Below are 20,395 nucleotides of genomic sequence, written 5' to 3'. Positions count from 1 at the left end.
TGCCTGCATTTCAGGGGGGCATCCCAGATCAGTGGCAGAAAAGGCTAACTTGTCTCTAACTTGAACCAGTGTGGATTTAGGAAGAAGGGACCGCTGTGATCTCTGTGCTTTGGGGCCAGGTCTTAAACCACATCAGGTGACCTACATCCTACCCTGCCGGAGCAAAGGGCCCTCCCACTTGCCGGAATTGTTTAACCTGTTTGTGTTAAGTATGGAGTTTGAGGAAGACTAGGTGTAAATTTTCAATGCCCTTGTAATTTGAGATCTTGGTAAAAATCAGATATGTGAGCTGAATCCCTTGAAATAGCCCATATTCTGCCACAGTTCTGCCCATATTCTATACCTGTTGATTTAGATGCCTTATACACATTTTGTCTTAACCATTAGGTTGGAATATTCTGGCAATCCAGGCTTCTTTAAACCAATTGGACTTAATTTTTCAACTTTTGCCCCTGTTTTAAAGGCTGCATTTCATTCATTTATCACCTCCTTGAACTGATTTTCCCAAAGTCTGTCAAAGTTCCCCTCTGAGAATACCAGTGGCAAGTCTACCTGTCTCAGGAATTTCCTAAGTTGTACTAGAGTTTTCTTTTTTTTTTTTTTAAGATTTTATTTATTGAGAGAGAGAGAGAGCACAAGCAGGGAGAACAGCAGAGGCAGAGGGAGGGAGAAGCAGAGAGCCCGATGTGGGGCTCAATCCCAGGACCCTGGGATCATGACCTGAGCTGAAGGCAGATGCTCAACGACTGAGCCACCCAGGCACCCCTGGTAAGAAATAAGAGTTTTCTCATTTCTGCTCATCAGAATGGCTCAGGCAAGGGCCACCTAATATATTTATGTTTTTATTTATGAAGTTTTTATTTTAATTCTGGTTAGTTAACCTACAGTGTAATATTAGTTTCAGGTGTACAATATAGTGATTCAACACTTCCATACAACACCCAGTGCTCATCAGGACAAGGGCCCTCCTTATTCCCCATCACCTGTTTCACATATCCCCCCCCCCCACCTCCTCTGGTAACCATCAGTTTGTTCTCCATAGTTAAGAGTCTGTTTCTTGGTTTGCCTCTCTTTTTTCCTTTGCTCATTTGTTTTGTTTCTTAAATTCCACATATGAGTGAAATCATATGGTATTTGTCTTTTTCTGACTGACTTATTTCACTTAGCGTAATACTCTCTAGCTCCATCCATGTTGTTGCAAATGGCAAGATTTCATTCTTTTTTATGGCCAAATGAAATTTCATTGAGTGTGTGTGTGTGTGTGTGTATCACACTTCTTTATCCATTTATATGTCAATGGATACTCATCTGTTTCTATAGTTTGGCTATTGTAAATAATGCTGCTATAAATATAGGGGTACATGTATCCCTTTGAATTAGTGTTTTTGTATTTTGGGGGTAAATACCCAGTAGTGCAATTACTGAATCATATGGTTATTCTATTTTTTAAACTACTTGAGGAACCTCTATACCATTTTCCACAGTGGCTGCACCAGTTTGCATTCCCACCAACAGTGCACGAGAGTTCCTTTTTCTCCACATCCCTTGCCAACACTTGTTGTTTCTTGTGTCATTGTTTAGCCATTCTGACAGGTGTGAGGTAATATCTCACTGTACTTTTGATTTGCATTTCCCCAGTGATAAGTTATATTGAACATCTTTTCATGTGTCTCTTGGGCATCTGGATGTCTTCTTTTGAGAAATGTCTGTTCATGTTTTCTGCCTGTTTTTTAATTGGATTATTGTAAGGTTTTGGGGTGTTGAGTTATATAAGTTCTTTACATATTTTAGATACTAACCCTTTATCAGATATGTCATTTGCAAATATCTTCTTCCATTCCATAGGTTGCCTTTTAGGTTTTTTGATTGTTTCCTTCATAGTGCAGAAGCTTTTTATTTTGATGAAGTCCCAATAATTTATTTTTGCTTTTGTTTCCCTTGCCTCAAGAGACATATCTAGAAAAATGTTGTTATGGTAGAGCCGTCTAATTTAGAAGTGTTATTCTGTCCATTTATTGGTATGGAAATGTAATGACTTCTGAGGCTTTGAATCATGGAAAGAAACAATTCCTTAGACGCAACAAAATAGGTAACTTGTTGGCAGGGTTTTTAAGTCATCTTGGATCCCTTCTTTTAGCAGGCAACTCCTCCTGCCCTTTCTTGTCAGCCAAATTACTTAACCTTTAAGGACTCAGCTCCTTGCTTGACAAGGTTCCTTCCCTCCTCTGCCCATAAATTATCATCCTAACAAACAATTCAACTGAAAGTTACATACAATCCTTTTATAGCCCCATAATTTCATTCACTCATAAAATTTCTAGAGGAAAAATATGTTTTTCCATGTGAAATTTTGAGTTCCTGGATCTCCATCAGTGTAAACCATTTCAGAAACTTCCTTTACCCGAGAAGGGAAAATAGATTTTTGCTGCTGGAAGAGCATTTAAAATTCCATCTGTACCCAAGAAAATATGATAGGATTTGCACTTTGACACTTGAAAATATCCAGATGTTTAGATTTTTTTTCCACATAGAAGATGGCATCAAGCATCTCCTAAAGTTCCCAGATGAAAATGAAAAATCTAGCACTTATCAAGTAATTCAATTCATAAACACTAGAATTGGGAACCAGAAGAGCAAAGTGTGGTTCCCAGGTGCCTGACTTACCATGTGGTCTCAGACAAGTCATTCAGACTCTCCAAGTCTCTGTGTTCACGTGTCTGGGAGGGAGGTAGGATTATAGCAACATCCACCTCCAAGGATGGTTGTGAGTTCTGTAAATGGTAAAAAAAAAATATATATATATATATATATATAAACATATATAAACATATATAAACAAACACAAATTCATTATTTTAGTTGTTACTCCATTAACAAGTAATAGCTCTGATTTGGCTTATTATGCTTTTTCACTGTAGAAACAGAGAGTTATTTATATGATGGTTTAGTTTTCCCCTTTTTTTTTTCACACTTTTCTAGAACATTTCTTAGTTAACCAGAATCTTTTTTTTTTAAAGATTTTATTTATTTATTTGAGAGAGAGACAATGAGAGAGAGCACATGAGAGGGGGGAGGGCCAGAAGGAGAAGCAGACTCCCCGCTGAGCAGGAAGCCCAATGCGGGACTCGATCCAGGGACTCCAGGATCATGACCTGAGCCGAAGGCAGTCGCTTAACCAACTGAGCCACCCAGGTGCCATAAGCCAGTCAGTTGGTCAGGTAGCAAATACTTCTTGAGGTCCTAACTACATGCCAGGCAGAGAGATCATTTCAACCTTAATTTGGATACAGTCTAATGTGTATAGACTTTTTGATCTAATATTTTTTCCCATTGCATTGCACTGTTATGAAAATGTTTTCCTCTTTTTAAAAAAATCCTTCTCATGCCTGCTTTGGCATGAGACATTCATTTACAATTCTTTTCCCACAGCAATTCAGTGTGACTGCACATCAGTATGGCCTCACCATTTGTTAAAATGTGGACGTACTTTTATACCAGTTGGTGAATAGCAACTAATCTCAGCCCCAGGAGTGTTGCCCTGACTCCCATAGTTTCATCCATCTCTTCCTATCCCCCTCTCCAGGAACCCTTGACCACCACCCCCAACCCAGGACAACAAGGATCAAGGAGGGCCTAGCACAGATGGCAACTGGGCCTTGCTTCTGCATCCATTCTAACTGAGTATAAGATATTAATATCACCCTGCCCCTCGCTGCTTGTCCCACTCCTCACATTTCCTCCAACCCTGAGATCACTTGCTGCCTGACCAGAGACGGGTCTCCTACCCAAGTCCTGCCCCCTTGGCTCTTATTGTCATTGCTCTACGCTTCCCTTGGTGTCCTCTGCACCCAACCATTCCCAAGCCACCCCTCCATAGCCCTGCCCCCAGCACTGCTGCCCAGGTTCTTTTGTACATTGTCCAGTATAACCCAAACCAACTCTGTAGGGCTGAAACATCATACTGAAGGTTAAGACCATAGCAGTGTTAAGATATTAAAATGTCTCCATTTCTAATAGTAAATAATCACTACTCTGAGTCTCCCACCCCACCCCCAGTACCCCAGCCACACTGGCCAGTCCTCCCAAGACTTCTCCTGTCCCCATGATCCAGTACCTAACCTCCCCAACCCTGTTCCTGGACTGTGGACAACATCTGTTCTAGTGGGTGCATGCACTCCACCAGTGTACAAATGCTTTGTTAATCACCTCTGCAAAGAACTGTAATATAATGCAGAGTGAGGTAAGGGTTCTTCCTTCATTTACAATTCATTCTACCAATACTTATCAATCACTCTATGTCCAAGACACTAAGCCAGGCCCAAGGACCTCCAAACCAAATGAAGACTCTGCCTTCATGGCACTTACATTCTCACAGAGGAGATGGCACGTGAGAAAATAAATATACACACATGAATAAATATCTATTTTGACCAAGGATTCAGAAGGAAATGAGATTAACTTAGGGAAGTCAGAAATGGCTTCAGAAAGAAGGCTGTATTTAAAATGAAGCTTAAGGATGTTCAGGGTTTCTGCAGGCCTAGGTGAAGATGAACAGCAAAAGCACAGATATTAGGCAGGAAACATGGTGAGTGTTTAGGGACCAGGAGTCCAGTTTGTCTGGACAGAGGGCTCCTGGGAGATCAGATGAGAAATATAAGCAAGTTGACTGAGCCAGCCGCTTCTCACACCTGAAGGTGGACATATGCACCACAGAACAGACAGGTCAAGACCCCAATTCTCAACCTCATGGCCTTCCAGCAAAATACCCACATGAACATTCACTAATCTGAACATAGGCCCCCTTATAAATTGGGCAACGTGTACACCAGACAAAATGCCAGCCCATGGGGCGCCTGGGTGGCTCAGTTGGTTAAGCATCCTAGTCTTGGTTTTGGCTCAGACCATGATCTCGGGGTCATAGGATCGAGCCCCGTGTCAGGCTCCATGCTCGCTCGCTCTCTCTTGCTAAAATAAATAAATAAGTAAAATCTAAAAATAAAAAAGTGCTAGCCCAAGGGGTGAGTGGGACAGCCCTGGCTCTACCTACCAAGTTGGACACACTGGTATGGGATTTTCCTAAAACATTTTCTGCTTGCCCCACTTTGTGCCAGAAGGGGTGTATCTCCAAAGGGCACCTTCTCCCATTCCATACAAAAGGCCAAGATAGGCTAGCAACAGCCCTGCATGGATACTCCTCTCCCTGGTCAGACTGTTCTCTTCCTCTCAAGTAAATTCTCTGGAACACACTGTTGTCTACATCTATGGCCTTATCCACAAAGCCCACACAATCCCCTTTATCAAACCTCTTTCTTTTCTTGGCCAAGCACCGCATACACACCTCTTGCAATGATCTTTTCCTTCATCCAGACTGTGCCTGAATCCCAGCCCTTCTCTGAATCCTTCCCTGCCCTACCTGGCCTGACCCCACCCTTTGCATGGCTCCCACAACTTCCTCTTCCTTGACCACCCCCACAAATGCTTCCCTGATTTGTTTCATGTTTGTATGTTAACTCAGTGGGTATCTGTCACCTGTGGGTCTTTGGCACATATGAACACAAGGGTAGCTCACCCAGATTGTAAACTGCCAGAACTAGAAACAAGGCCTGTGAATGTATTACTCGCTCAGCTGTCATTAAAAGAAAGCCATGTCGGGCGCCTGGGTGGCTCAGTTGGTTGAGCGACTGCCTTCAGCTCAGGTCATGATCCCAGGGTCCTGGGATCGAGTCCCGCATCGGGCGCCCTGCCTGGCGGGAGGCCTGCTTCTCCCTCTCCCACTCCCCCTGCTTGTGTTCCCTCTCTCGCTGTGTCTCTCTGTCAAATAAATAAATAAAAATCTTTAATAAAAAAAAAAAAAGAAAGCCATGTCACTGTTGCTATTGGTAACCTGTGCTTCATTCATCAAGAAAGTGTGCTGGGGGGCACCTGGGTGGCTCAGTCAGTTAAGTATCAAACTTTTGATCTCAGCTCAGGTCTCAATCTCAGGGTCGTGAGTTCAAGCCCCACACTGGGCTCCATATTGGGTGTGGAGCCTACTAAGAAAGAGAGAGAGAGAGAGAGAAAGAGAGGCGCCTGGGTGGCTCAGTCGTCAAGCGTCTGCCTTCGGCTCAGGTCATGGTCCCAGGGTTCTGGGATCGAGCCCCACATCAGGCTCCCTGCTCCATGGGAAGCCTGTTTCTCCCTCTCCCACTCCCCCTGCTTGTGTTCCCTCTCTCGCTGTGTCTCTCTCTGCCAAATAAATAAATAAAATTTTTAAAAATAAAAAATAAAATATTTTTAAAAAAGAAAGAAGAAAGAGGGAGGGAGGAAAAGAAAAGAAAATGGGCTGGCATTAATTCGTTGAGTCCATTAATTACACAAGCATACACTGAATATTTAATATATGCCAAGCACTAGCAATATAAACAGCAAAAAAGATGTGGTCCCTCTCCTTGGAGATATTTATTTCAGATTTTGTATGTGTGTATCTACTGTGTGCCAGGCATTATACTAGATTCTGGGGTGAGCCTGGCATGTGTGTTAAGGAAGGAAGTCTTCGAGGTGGTAGAAGTGTAGAGCAGGGCAGGGTCTTACAGCTGGGCTGTGAGCTTAAACCCTGTCCTACGGGCAAAGGGGAGTCATTAAGTGTTTCTAAGCAGATGAGTGATTGTCTCACATTCGCTGAAGCCACCTTTCTAAACTACTGACTTGTGTTCTAAAACTTTCAAAAATTTGGCATCCCCACCCCCTTACCCTTCCCAAGGCATATCACAAGTGTTATATTTATGATAAGGCGCTTGTGTTACATTGCACTGCATCGTATTGTAATGAGTCATAATCATCTGTGTGCGTGTCTGACTCACCTGCTGGTCTGTGAGAAGCAGAAGTCAAGGACACACAGGTCATCTCTGCATCCTCAGCACCTAGCACATTTCTGGTGTGTTCAATAAATGATTACTGGGTAGGTGGGTGGATTGATGGTTGGATGGATGGATGGATATATGAACAGACGGGTGGATAGAGTGAGTTCTGAAAGTGAGCAATGAAACAAGAAATCATAGAAAAGCTGGATGGAATTGATCAAAGAAAAGTCAAAAATAATAAAGGAACCATAAATGTTGGTTAATTGCAGATGCGTACAAAGGCAGTCCAAGTCCTCTGGGGATGTTTCTTCCTGTGGGATCTCTACATCTCATCTGCCCAGACCGTTTACCCTGGAATCAAGGCCAGGGTTACTCAGCGGGCTCTGGACTATGGTGAGTGGAATGCTTCCAGAAGCCAGGCTACAGGTGGAGTTTATGACCCAAGCTCATATTGGACTGTCCCATGACTGAGGCAAGCTCTCCTGTGGGATGATCCAGCCCCTTATGTGGAGGCTGCTAAGATGGCTGGGAAGGAAGTGTTTCTAAAAAATAATCACGTTGATGGTAGGCCTGTCCAAACGCGGCCACAGATATTCATTCTCTCCCTGACCCCTGCCACCTGTCCCCCCTCATGCACCTACAACAAACACCTCTGCTCTAAAGGAGGATACGTCATAGGCTAGAGGGGAGGAGATGTGAGAGTAAAAGTAACACCTTAGAACTTCAGAAAGGGCTTAACTCCAAAAGGAACTTAGAGTCCCCTAAAATTGTGTGCCAAATTTAATGTAGATGATGATTGTGCGTTTTTCTTGAGAGGCTCCATACATCCATTAGATGCAAAAAGGAGCCTAAGACATTGAAAGATTAAGAAAAACTCCTTTAGAGGTGTTTATAAACACAGGGAGAGAAAAATGTGGAGCAGAGCTGGGGTGAGGGCAGATTGCATATGGGAAAGATACTGCAAAATCAAAGTGTGTGGGCCTAGTTCTCTCCTGTAAATCTTGGCCCAAGATTACAGAATACAGGCAGATAGATTCACTCCAATCCCTTCTTAACTAAAGCAATCAACTCAAGTACTGCTAGTCTAACTCATAAATACCTAAGTGTGACCAGGAAACGCCTCACCTGCTACACCAAAAAAGAAAAACAGGAAGGATGGAGGAAAAGGGAGGGATGGAGGAAGGGAAGACTGAGTTTTGGGCAACTCTTTGTCCTTCCCCCAGTTCCTCTTGTGGTACAGGGAATCTAAAGTTGATCCATCTTGCACAATTGTCATATGAGCTGGCTATAATGAGAAATACATACCAGGAATGCACATGTGTATCCACATGTATATTTGCATGTGTGTGTATCTTGTTACTATATTGATACGCTTATATGCACAGAAATACATATCAGAAATAGACATCTTGTAACAGTATTAAAGTTGTGAGAATAGCTTATTCCACCCTCAAGATCAGAGCAATTTAAAGAACAGATCTAGTCAGTTCACATGGGTATGAATCTCAGTTCTGCCCCTTTCCTCAATATGTAGGGTTGGGCCAGTGGGTTTTCTCATCTGGAAAACGGGGTGAGGAGAATGACAATAATGTGCCCCGCCTGTCGTGATGTGAGGACCAGATGGAATCATCTGTAGAGATATGGCATGGGGTGGACACACTATAAAGTCAGAACCATGCCTTGACTGAGCATCTACCATGGCCACGCTCTTTGATATGTGCCTATGGGCTCTGGGTTGATTTAATTCCCACAACAACCCTACAAAGAAGGGATAGTCATTTTACAGAGGAGGAACCTGAGTCTCAGAGGGGCTGGACTGAATTTGCCACATCACACACCAGTAAGGGGGCGAGGCAAGATCGGAGTTCAGGTCTGCTCTGCCTGATTTCTGTTCTCTGCTCCCCGTTCCTCCAAAGCCTCGCTGATGACACGCAGTAGCTGTGAGCTCTCGGGCAAGTCTGGGAATCTCTCTGAGCCTCAACTGCCTCCTGTGTGAAATAGGAATAATAATATATATGTCACTGGGTTGCTCTGAGGATAAAAGGTTAGAATACGTGTAAAGTGTAGACAGTCCTGGCCCACACAGACACACAATTATCATTATCTCATGACAGTGTTGGGATTCGAAACTAAGCTGTCTGATAGTGCCTTTTGTTCCATCTTTATATCCTTTACATCCTATCCCTGCATCCCTGTATTATAATATTATTCATGGTATTATAGAGGATAAGATCTGCTCTGAATCTCCACAGGGATAGCCTAAGTGGAAGTGAGCTTAAGCTGCAAAATAGGGAGTAAAGGCAAAGCTTCCTCCTTAAGAAGGTTAAAATGAAAAGATCATTCTTCATTACTATGTCAGTTACTTTTCTCAAGCTCTTTATGAGAAGGAGGGCTCTTTTTCTCCGTGAACTCTGAAAAATGTGTCCTGTGGTGTTACCACATAAAGACAGATTTATTCCTGAATTGCACAAAAGCGGAGCTTACTAATCTTTTTGGAGTCCTGGGTTTCTTTGAGAATCTGATGCAAATGTGGCCCCTCTCCCCTGAACAATGAGACCCAAATGCACACGCACACACATCCTACTCACAATCTTTTACTAGGATTTCAGGAGGGTTAAGAGTGCCCAACAGTCCATACACCTCAGGCCAAAAATTGCTGAGCTTAAAGAATTTAGGGGAGGGGCGCCTGGGTGGCTCAATCTGTTGGGGTCTGCCTTTGGCTCAGGCGTAATCTTGGGGTCCTGGAATCGAGCCTCACGTCGGGCTCCCTGTTCAGTGGGGAGTATGCTTCTCCCTCTGTCCCTCCCCCTACTCATGTGCTCGCGCTCTCTCTCTCTCTCTTATAAATAGATAAAATCTTAAAAAAAAAAAAAAACTAACTAAAGAATCTAGGGGAAAGGGGAGAATGTGGAATAACTTTCTAATAAGGCATGGATTCTGGAGCCAAATTGCCCAGATTTGACTATGGGGCCCCCAGTTCCTTGCCGTGTGACTTAGGTAAGAATCCATCTCTTTGAGGTTCAGTTTGTTCATCTGTAAAATGTGGATAATGATAATATTTTGTACTTCTCCTATCACAACGTCCTGTAGTAGTATCCTTTAGCCTTGGCCACATAATGAGAATCTCTCGTGCTGTTAGTCCTGGGGTCCTGGGGTCTTCATTAGCCTCTCTGAGGACCAGTGTTTTCTTCCGTGAAACAGGGAAAACAGCACCACTTTGTAGGGTTGCTGCTTTCTAAGTTTCTAAGAGCACGCCTTGCTCAGTGAACTTCACGTGTATGTCTAATGATGCCATTATCATCTTCGTCATTATCAATAAACGCTCTCTTTGGTTCCTTCATAGGCGTTCTAGCCGGGGTGGAGATGATTGAGCAAATGGTTATGGAAAAAAATATCCCAGACCTAAAAGGTTCTGAATCTCTGGAATTTCTGAAGGTTGATTATGTGAACTACAATTTTTCAAAGTAAGTAAAAGAGTATTTTTAGCAGTGAAATTACTCTTTAAAACCTTAGGGTTGTGGATATGTCACCCTGTGTTCTGGTGTAACACCAGGGACCTGCAGAGTAGAAGTTAACACAGAGTTAATCTTTGGTAAGGGGCTTATCAGATGAATGACCTCAAGAAACAGGGGTCATAAAGCTGACAAAGAGTGTAGGATTGGGGTCAGAACACCTGGGTCCAAGTCCTATCCCTGCTACACACTAGTTGTATGCACCTGGGGAATCTGTTCAGAGTCTCGATGTCCTTGCCTCTTCCCTAAAATGAGAATACCTTGCCCCTTGAATTCTAAGAGAAATTTTTGTCCATCCCGTTGTTGCCCCCACACCCTAACCTAGATGCAGGATTCAGTCACAGTCTCAGAAAGAAATCTACCCTCATCAAGTCTTTCTTTATTTTAATGAAGTTTAGTTGAGATTTTAAAAGTCATAGAAATGGGCCACAATTAAGAAGCTCAAAAGAAAGAGTAGAGGGGCGCCTGGGTGGCTCAGTCAGTTAAGCGTCTGACTCTTGATCTCCGCTCAGGTCTTGATCTCAGGGTCATGAGTTCAAGCCCCACAAAAAAAGAAAAAAAAGAAAAGAAAAGAATAAGAAAGAGTAGAGGGATCCTATGGAAGCCCCACAATTTTATCTGAACCCAGCCTTTTTGTATCTCTCTGCCCTGCCGTCCTCAGTTCTGGCTTCTGTCCTCAAGGTTGTCTCATGGTCCAGTTTGGCCACGGCAGCTCAGCCATCAAATCCATATTTCAGGTCCAAGAAGGAGTTAAGAGGGCTCTTAAAAGCTGGGTTAGTCTCTTCAGTGAATTTTTTTTTTCTGGAGCCCTGCTCTATTAGTACTCGATAATGGACAGATCTCTCTTATGACCATACTTACTATTATTAGCAAGGGAGACTGGAAAATTCATTTTCCAAGCAGACATCTTTGTCATCCTGAGCCAATTCAGGGATGTTTGGGAAAGAAGAAAGGGAAATGGATGTTCAGACAGCAGCAACCTGTCATATTTGCCAACAAAAGCCCCAAAGGCGGTATAGGGAAAGGACACCTTTGTCCATCTTGCACTAAATCTTGAAGGTAAAGCAGAGAGTCAAGATTTTATAAGGAATTATCTGTGATTCACAATTTAACCCCAAGGCTTTATCAATCCAGTGATAATTCCCTGTTGCTCTAACCCTTTGGAGCAATAATTTCCCTGCTATCAAGGATACCATTCTATAAAACCATGAGTTTTGGGGGGGTTTGGGGGGTCGGTAGAAGAATGGTGATCTAGGAAAAGCTCCTAGCAAATGCTCTAGTTGTTAATAAAGACAGCCATTCAACAAGTATTTATTGAGTACCTACTAGGTACCAAGGCTTTGTTCCAGGCATGGGGGATATCGTAGTGAATGACACAGATATATTCCCCTGCCCTTAAAGTCCAATAAGAGAGATGGACATTATATATTTACAAAATGAATTATTTAATTACAATGACAATAATGTTCCAGCAGAAAAATCCGGGGTTAAACATATATTATGAAGTGTAGGTGAAGATTGCTAGTGGGAGTAGAGAAACTGGTACAGTACTTTTTGACCTGAGCTGCCCACACAGGAGCCACCTGTCACATGTGGCTACCGAGCCCTGGAAACGGGACTAGTACAACTAAGGCACTGAAGGTTTACTTATTTAATTTTTAATTAATTTTAATTTAAAAACTGATACTCAATTCAGTTTTTGAAAAGCTTTTGGGGCACCTGGGTGGCTCAGTCAGTTGGGCGTCTGCCTTTGGCTCAGGTCATGATTGCAGGTCCTGGGATTGATCCCCACGTCGGGCTCTCTGCTCAGCTGGGAGCCTGCTTCTCCCTCTCCCTCTGCCTGCAGCTCCCCCTGCTTGTGCTCTCTGTGTCAAATAAATAAATAAAATCTTAAAAAAAAAAAAAAGAAAAGAAAAGCTTTTAAGTATGTGTGGAACAATTTGAGTATGGAAGTGTACTTTTTCAGTTGAAAAATTTATCCGATCTAAATATAGGACAAGTATTTCTGATGAAATTCAGTGTCCAGACTGAGTCATATTATGAATGTAAAAAAAAAAGACCATATTTTGAAGACTTATTTTGAAAAAGAGAAAACAAAATATCCCATCAATAATTTTTATATTGATTATATGTTGAAATGATACTATTTTAGATGTATCAGGTTGAGTAAAAAATATTAATAAAATCACTCTCACCTGTTTCCTTTCCCTTTTATAAATGTGGTCACTAGAAATTTTTAAATTATGTATGTGGCTCACGTTCTATTTCTATTGGACGGTTTCATTTCAGAAAGTTATTTACAAGGACTTTGTTTTTTTAATGCATGCTCTTTGACCTACCAATCCCACTTCTCAGCATCCTCACTAGAAAGACATACACATAAACAGCATATATGAGGATGTTCAGTGTGGCATTGTTTATAATACAGAAATAACTGGAAACAACCTAGATGTCCAGCAACAAAGAAATGATTTTCTTTAATGATGCATGCATAGCTTGAATACAAGGAATGCATTAGACCTATATGTATCAAACCGAAAATATTTCCAAGATCTGTTAAATGAACCTCTACCATCTCCTTCCCACAGTGGGACTCAGGGTGTATGACAAAGACACGTAGGAAAGGATGCAAAATAGAAGAAATAGTAAATAAGCATTTGTTATCAGCTATCACGTTTATGTTTTACGTTTTTCCTAATCTTAGCTCATAACAATGCCTTTCTCCCATGCCACAGTTATACGCAGGTGATCTCATTTTGTCTCCCCAACCTGCCCATGAGTAACCCTTCCTTTGAGTGACTGAAAGAGGTTAAGTATCATACCCAAGGTTGCACGGCTAGCACAAAACTCAGCTCCAAGTCAAGTGCCCCTTGCACAGTACATGAAGGGCATAGCCTACTGGCTAAGAACACAGTCTGAAGACAGATTGAGGAGGGCTCCAGGTCTGGTTCTACCACTTATATATGACTTCAGCCACGTTCCTTATCTTCTCATCTATGAATTGCAGATTGCAAAACCAGCAACAACCTCATGGGATTATTGTGAGGATTAAAATGATCCAATGCATGTAAAGTGCTTACCCCAGTGCCTGATAGGGAGTAATCACTCAATACATGAGCCATCTACCTATAAGGATTACATGCAGCCCATTGCTTCCTATCTACCCGTTGACAGCTCAGATAATCCTAGGGGAAATCAATAAGTTTCTAAACTAGGGAAGATACTGTCCACATAGAGGGCATCTGAGAATAGAAGGAAGGTACCCTTGCGACTGTCCCAATGATGGGGGAGGGGCACTGCTGGCATTTAGTTGGCACACACACCAGGTACCCCGCGATGTGTATAGCAGCCCTGTACACAAAACAGTTGTCGTACCCAAAATACTAATATCTGCCCCCATTGAGAAGCACTGGAACAGCTGAAGGGAAAAATCACGATGGCAGTGTTGTACCTCATACTGTCTTTAATGAAACTAGAAAAATTGATTATTTTCGAATCTGTTTCTATACTTGCTCATTTCCCCCTCAATCAGACACCAGGGGCTTCTTGGTAAGGGTTGAAGGGGCATTAGAAGGCAATGCCCAGAGGCGCCTGGGTGGCTCAGTCAGTTAAGTGTCCGACTCTTGATCTCAGCTCAGGTCTTGATCTCAGGGTCGTGAGTTCAAAAAAAAAGGCAGTGCCCAGAGGCAGCACCTCAGACCCGAGGTTCCTTCCTCCACAGGAATTCACAGTTGCCTTCGGGAGTTCCACAAACCTCCTTTCTGATTTTGCCTTACTTAGAGATGTGCTAGAAGACATGCGCTAACCTCTCTGTTTCTTGTTTTACAGCATAAAAATCAATGTCTTTTCATTTCCAAATACTTCATTAGCCTTTGTGCCTGGGGTGGGAATCAAGGCCCTGACCAACCACGGCACTGCCAACATCAGCACCAACTGGGAAGTCAAGTCTCCACTCTTGTGAGTATTCCACTCAATGCTGTCTGCGGCTCTTCTGGGGAGAAATGGAACCAAAATTGAAAGTCCAAAAATTTGCTGATGTTTTTGACATTAGGCTTCTTTCCCTCAGCCACTAACAGTCTTTCTCGAGAGTACTTTTTTCCAGGAGAGATTTAAATCAGGATATCTCTGCTGGGGGCTGGGTAGGGGAGGAGGAGGGCTGAAAAGCATCCTTCCCTTAAAGGCAGAGCAAAATGTCATTTAAGATTTCCTAAGAGCTGGAAGTCCCTGACTGTTGGAGGAACGGACTCGTGCTCAACATTTTAGACCTTCAATGAGTCACTGTATGATCTTGGGCCATTCCACACGCTTCCCCATCCTCAGGGGCAACTGATAGGAAATGGGCCTTCCTACCTCACAAGGAGATTAGAGGATAATAGTCAGCTGGAGCCCAATTCTCTCCCTACCAGAAGGCTTTTGCACCCTCCTAGAGAAACGAGGGATCAAATTCAAGTCACACTTACAGACCACCTACTACGTGCAAGTCACTGTCCTGGGTGTAATGTTTAGGTCTGCCTCAGTTGGTTCCCCAGAAAGCACATCCACTCATCCACTTGGTCATTCAACAACCATTTACTGAGTGCCAACCAAGTACCATTTATCCCCATCTCAAGAGCTCCAGACCTGTACACTGTAGAGAAATTATATATTCTCCCATAAATAACACAGATTCAGGTATTCATTCATTTCTTTGCTGACTCATCAGCCACATATTAAGTGCTTACACTATGTGCTCATCCTGGGGGTGTGGAGACAAACAACAGACACTCCAGTCCCTCAAAGAGTTCACAGACTGCATCTAAGTGTCTCGTCCCCATCTGTGCCCATCCTAAATAAGGCTACCCCATGTTCTCTCTCCACGTGAGCATCGCATATGAATGGTGCTTAATACATGCTCGGCCACTATGGGGGCCAGAGCACTCAGGATAAAAAAGCTAAGCTAAAGCTGTCACCTAGCCACATACTCATTGCTTCATTTGTTTGGTAAACACTCAGCACGTACTCTGCTCCTACCTCTTGTTGGTGCCAGGAATCCAGAGGTGACAGAGTTCTTGCCCTCCAGGAGCTTATAGGCTGTGGAGAGTCAGAGAAATGATCCATCTCACCCCTGCCCAGGCCTGGGTAACCTTGCACTTTTTCCTCTCAACAGTCAAGACACAGGAGGAGCTGATCTGTTTCTCTCTGGGGTCTACTTCACCGGTATCATTGTCCTGGCCCTCAATGACTTTGGTCACCCGATCCTGAAGCTCCAAGACTGCTACGCCCAAGTGAGCCATGCCCATGTGTCATTTTCGGGAGAACTCAGGTGAGTGGTAGCGCCATGCTGGGCAGTTGCTGGTCTGGGGCTAGATTCTCCGGCAGGGCCCGAGGAGGTTCACGACTGGCAGATACAGTTCCTGAATAAGCCCGTTTCTTTCTCTTTTTTTCCCCAGTGTCCTGTACAACTCCTTTGCTGAGCCCATGGAGAAACCTATTTTAAAGAACTTAAATGAAATGGTAAGTCTTTAGAAGTGATGCAACCACAGTAAAATGCTCAGCGGTTCTGCCATGCTTTACCTAGTTCTTAGTCAATAAACATTTATTGAGCACCTGTTGTATGCTAGGCATCATCCAAGGCACTTTCACACACATTATCCTTTGCAACTTACTAAGTTTTGCAAGTGCCTGCCATGTGCCAAACATTCTGCTAAGTGCTGGGGATGCAGAGATGAATGAAACAGCATTCCCTACCTCAAGTGCTCAGCACAGGATGGGCAAACAACCAACAAGAGTTTATTGCATACCTACTGCATGCCCAGCCCTAGGCTACAGGCTGTTGGGGATATAAAATAGGAATAAACTTATTATCTTTTTAGGAAAACCCAACTTAGGCTTGTGTAACAATAACTGAATGAGTATTTGAATTTAATGCATAACTACATGATCATTAGACTGAACCGAAGGGGTTCAGAGAAATGGAAAGATTCAATCAAAACAGCCTAAAATAACCCAAAAGGGATATTTTTTAGAGGATGTAGGACTTGAACTGGGCCTTGAAGTATAAGTACGACTTTGATAGGTAAGAAATGGGGGAGAAGAAAGGATGTTTCCAGAAACAGTATAAGTTAAGATAGCTTCCAAAGTTACAAGTGTCTCGATTCCAGAAATCAGTGTTTGAGGAAGGGGAGAGATGGATTTGGCTGTGCGCCCTCTTTCCAGTCCAGGCCAGACCATCGCTGGACGCCTTACCCATATCTGGGGGGAGACAAGGAAAAGGATGAGGAGTGGAAATGAAAGGGCAAGAACAGTATCTGGAAGCCTCCATCCCCCTCATGCTTGGCAGGCAGTGCTTGATGAACGTCAGCGTCAGTGAGGAAATCAACACGCAAACACACTCAGCAGCTTGTCCGAGGAGGTGGCCGGCTGGTCGGGGGACTCCAAGGTTGCACGGACTTTCTCCATCCTCACCTGGCAGGTGCTGAGGGCTGGTGCACCTGCGTGTCAGAGAGTGACAGGGAAAGCACTGTCGGCTCGGGGACCCCACACTCGCCATCGCTCCGCTGCTGGAAACCAGGCGTGGTTCTCTGGGCTCTGACAGGAAGCCACTAGCTAAGTTTGCTGGGATTGTGTATAGGACTTAGAGACCATGGACGCTTTGCTTCTAGTACTCCCTCTGTGCCGTGGGAAAACAGAAAAGAGTGCTCAGACCACAACTATCTATTCTAAGTCCTGGTTATATAACTCCTGGCAAAGCTCTCTAAGCTTCAGTTTTCCCATCTGTGAAGGGGGGACAGTGGTGCCCACCTCTCAGCGCCGTCGTGAGACCAAAATGGGGTTAAAATAGACAGCTGACGTTTACTGAATGCTTGCTACGCGCGGGCAATTTTACATGGATTACTTCTATTTCTACTCACAACAACATAATGAAGTGGGTACCGTTATCCTCCTCATGTTGCAAATGAGGAAACTGAGAACAGAGTACAAATCACGTGCCAAGTCAACCCGAGGCGGCCAGGCTCCCAAGCCTCTGCTAGTAACCACCATGCCGAGTGCTTAGCACACGCCTGGCACATGGCAGCCCACCCATGTGGGCACGCCTCCTCCTTCCTACAGACAAGCTCGAGTCCAATCAAGATTGCTTTTCTAACTCCAAAAGGGGTTCTGATCTAAACAGATGTCTGACTACTGGGCTCTCAAGCCAGCCGAGGGGGAGAGCGAAGGCCCGGCTTGCACCTTCCCAGCAGAGCATGGTGCCGCCACAGAGGAGGCGGGAGGCGGTGGCGTCCCCAGCCGGCAAGGGTCCAGCAACAGGTCCTCAGGGGTGACCGCACCAGATGCACCGGGCACGTGTCCTGTCACACCACAGAAAGAGAAGCCGAGGGCTCCTTCTTTCATGGGGCTAACTGGGTGTAGTCCCGGTTGCTCTGAAGTTTAGCCAGCATTCAATGACACACCACCCATACGTACAGAACATGGGGCCCATAGGCATTGACAAATTTCAGGGAAAGTCCTGGTGACCAAAGGGAGAATGGCTCCTAACCAGAAGGCCTTTGTTTGCAGGTCTAGGCCCCTAAGTAGAGGTTTCAAGTGCAATGTGATAACCTGCAATTTTTTAAAATTCTTTTTATGGCCAGCTCTGTCCCATTATCATGAGTGAGGTGGAAGCCCTGAACGCCAATCTCAGCATGCTAGAAGGTGAGTCCTAGAACTGCCCCTTCAGGATGGTTCTCTTCCCGCCTTCAAACTCTGGTGCTCTCTAGGTTTGCTTTTCAATGTGAGGTAGCCCAGCTCTTCTCCCTGCTCTACTCTCTGCAAACTAGAGCCATGGGAAACACCAGCTCTGGCACTAAATCTATCCTCTTCGGGATGATTCATGCTAATCTCAAGCAAGTTAGCCCCTTCCTCCCCCTGTTCTAACCCCTTCAGTGGCTCCTTGCTGCCTCAGGATCAAGCCCAAATGCTTTCTCATGGACTACAAGACCTGCCCACCATGCTCTGGCTCAACTCACCTCTCTCAGCCTCATCTGGCACTTTTCTCTGCCCCAGCGGTGAAACTGCTTCTGCTGTCCCCACACCCGTTGCTTGGCTCATGCTGCCCTCCCTGCCTAGAAGAGCTTCCCCTCTCCTCCACCCATTTATCCATTTAATAGATACTTATTGAATACCTATTTCTTCGCCAGCACTGTGCTAAGCCCTGAAGGGTCCAGTCCCTTCCACTTCCTACCCCTGAGCCATCCCTTGTCCTGTCCACTCCTCATTATCTTTTAAGACTCAGCTCAGGCATAGTCTCATCCAGGAAGTCTTACCTCATAGTCTGCACCCCAAAGTTTTTCCTCCTCTGTGCTCACCTGATACTTTGGACGTCTCTCTCTCTCTCCATTCCATTCATTCATTCACCTAAGGTGTGCTGACAACCTGTAAGAGGCTTGGTGCTGGGAATGCAGCAGTAAGCCCAGGAGACAGAAATCTCTGCCCTCATGGGACTAGTCAGAGGAGACAGACAGCAAGCAAGATAATAAGTAAAATCTATGATACTGATGTGATAAGTGGTAAGAAGAAAGATAAAGTAGAGAAGAAGCTGGGGAGGTGTTTCTGTTAATAGGATGGCCAGGAAAGGCACCACTGAGCAGGTGACATTCCAGTATGAACTTGAATGGAATAGGGTGAGGGGCACTCCTAGATCTGGACGAAGAACACTCCAGGTACAGGAAACCACAAGCTCAGAGGCCCATGTGGGAACATGCCAAGTATATTGGAGGGACTATGAGGAGGGCATCCTGGGAGCAGAGGGTGTGAGGGGGAAGGCAGCCGGAGATGAGGTCAGGGAGGAGGAAAGCAACAGTCAGATCTTCAGGGCTCTGCAGATCAGTACGAAGGCTGGCTCTTAGTCTGAGAAGAGAAGTCTTCAGAGAGTTCTGAGCAAGGCTTGCATGATCTGACTTATGTTGTAAGGAGATCAGTCTGGCTTCCATCCGTTAACAATAGACAGAAAGGGGGCAAGGGTAGAAGCAGGGAGACCACATAAGAGGCTACTGCAATGACCTGTGCGAGCAGTGATGGCAGTTGGCCTGGATGGAGTGATGGAGATGGCAAGACATGCTCAGGTTCTGGATGGACCTTGAAGGGAGAGACAGTGTTATTTGCTGACACACTGAATGTGGGTCATGAGGGAAATCTAGGATGACTCCAGGTTTTCACCCGAGCAACCAGAAAATTGGAAGAATGGAGTTACCATTTACCAAGATGAGGAAGACTGTAAGACTGTAGAAGGACCATCAGGAGCTCAGTTTTAGACCTACTCTTATTACACTGTATTATAATTTCCTGTTCATATGTCTGACTCTTCCTCAGGCTATGAGTCCCACAAGCACAGGGCCTTTGACCATGTCCCCAGCACCAGGCACAGTGCCTAACCCACACTAGGTGAATGAATATTGGGTCGATGAACGGTTGCACAGTGCTTGGACAAGTGGATTGGGCTGGGTGTGGATAGATGAAAAAAGAACAGATTGGGGAGGTAGGGAAAGAGAAAGATGTAGTAAGGAAAGAACTGGTCAGGGAGTCCTGAGTTCTAGGTTGCCATGGGCAAGTTTCTCCACCTGTGGGAGCCTCCCTCGCTCACCTGTAAAACGGGCGCGGTCCTGCTCCCCTCACAGTATGGTGATGGGATCTGTTCAAACTGTGAATTTGAAAGCATTTTAAAAACTATAGTGACATGGGGCAGTATTGTTCCCTCACCTGGGCAAGCCCCTTCATCTCTTCTTGTTCCTTATCACCGTCTGTGGAATAAACCAAGCATGGCGTGCAAGAGGAGAAGGTGTGCTACTCAGATGCTTTGCTCTGGAACAGCGGGGAGGTCCTCATATCACAGAACACATGGCGCTGGCCGAGAAGGCAGCTCTCCCAGGCCGGGTCGGACTCCTGAGCACTGCACCCCTGCACGTACAACCTGCCTCAGACTCTGAAATCATGCTTCCTGCCAACCCCGTCTACTGTCCCCCGGCCCCCTGGCCTCCTGCTGTGCTCTGAAAATGATAATACCAAAACAGAATTGAATTAATAGACTGT

The 20,395-nt window shown here is 44.6% G+C and overlaps 1 protein-coding gene across 1 annotated transcript in view; it reads left to right on the top strand.

Moving 5' to 3' along the window:
* The window catches only part of BPIFC (BPI fold containing family C), a 54,744-nt gene that overhangs the window by 13,910 nt on the left and 20,439 nt on the right, over positions 1–20,395 (top strand). Inside the window, exons 4-9 of the mRNA XM_081822366.1 lie at positions 7,109–7,232; positions 10,183–10,303; positions 14,180–14,308; positions 15,498–15,653; positions 15,781–15,844; positions 17,962–18,022. Of these exons, the coding sequence (XP_081678492.1) occupies positions 7,109–7,232; positions 10,183–10,303; positions 14,180–14,308; positions 15,498–15,653; positions 15,781–15,844; positions 17,962–18,022 (655 nt within the window). The remainder of the gene's footprint in view (positions 1–7,108; positions 7,233–10,182; positions 10,304–14,179; positions 14,309–15,497; positions 15,654–15,780; positions 15,845–17,961; positions 18,023–20,395) is intronic.

The sequence above is a fragment of the Leptonychotes weddellii genome, chromosome 5 (assembly GCF_054177405.1).
Source record: "Leptonychotes weddellii isolate Sample4059 chromosome 5, ASM5417740v2, whole genome shotgun sequence".
Taxonomy (NCBI): Eukaryota; Metazoa; Chordata; class Mammalia; order Carnivora; family Phocidae; genus Leptonychotes; species Leptonychotes weddellii.
Note: the sequence above shows the minus strand (reverse complement) of the source record. Positions and strands in the feature narration are given on the sequence as shown.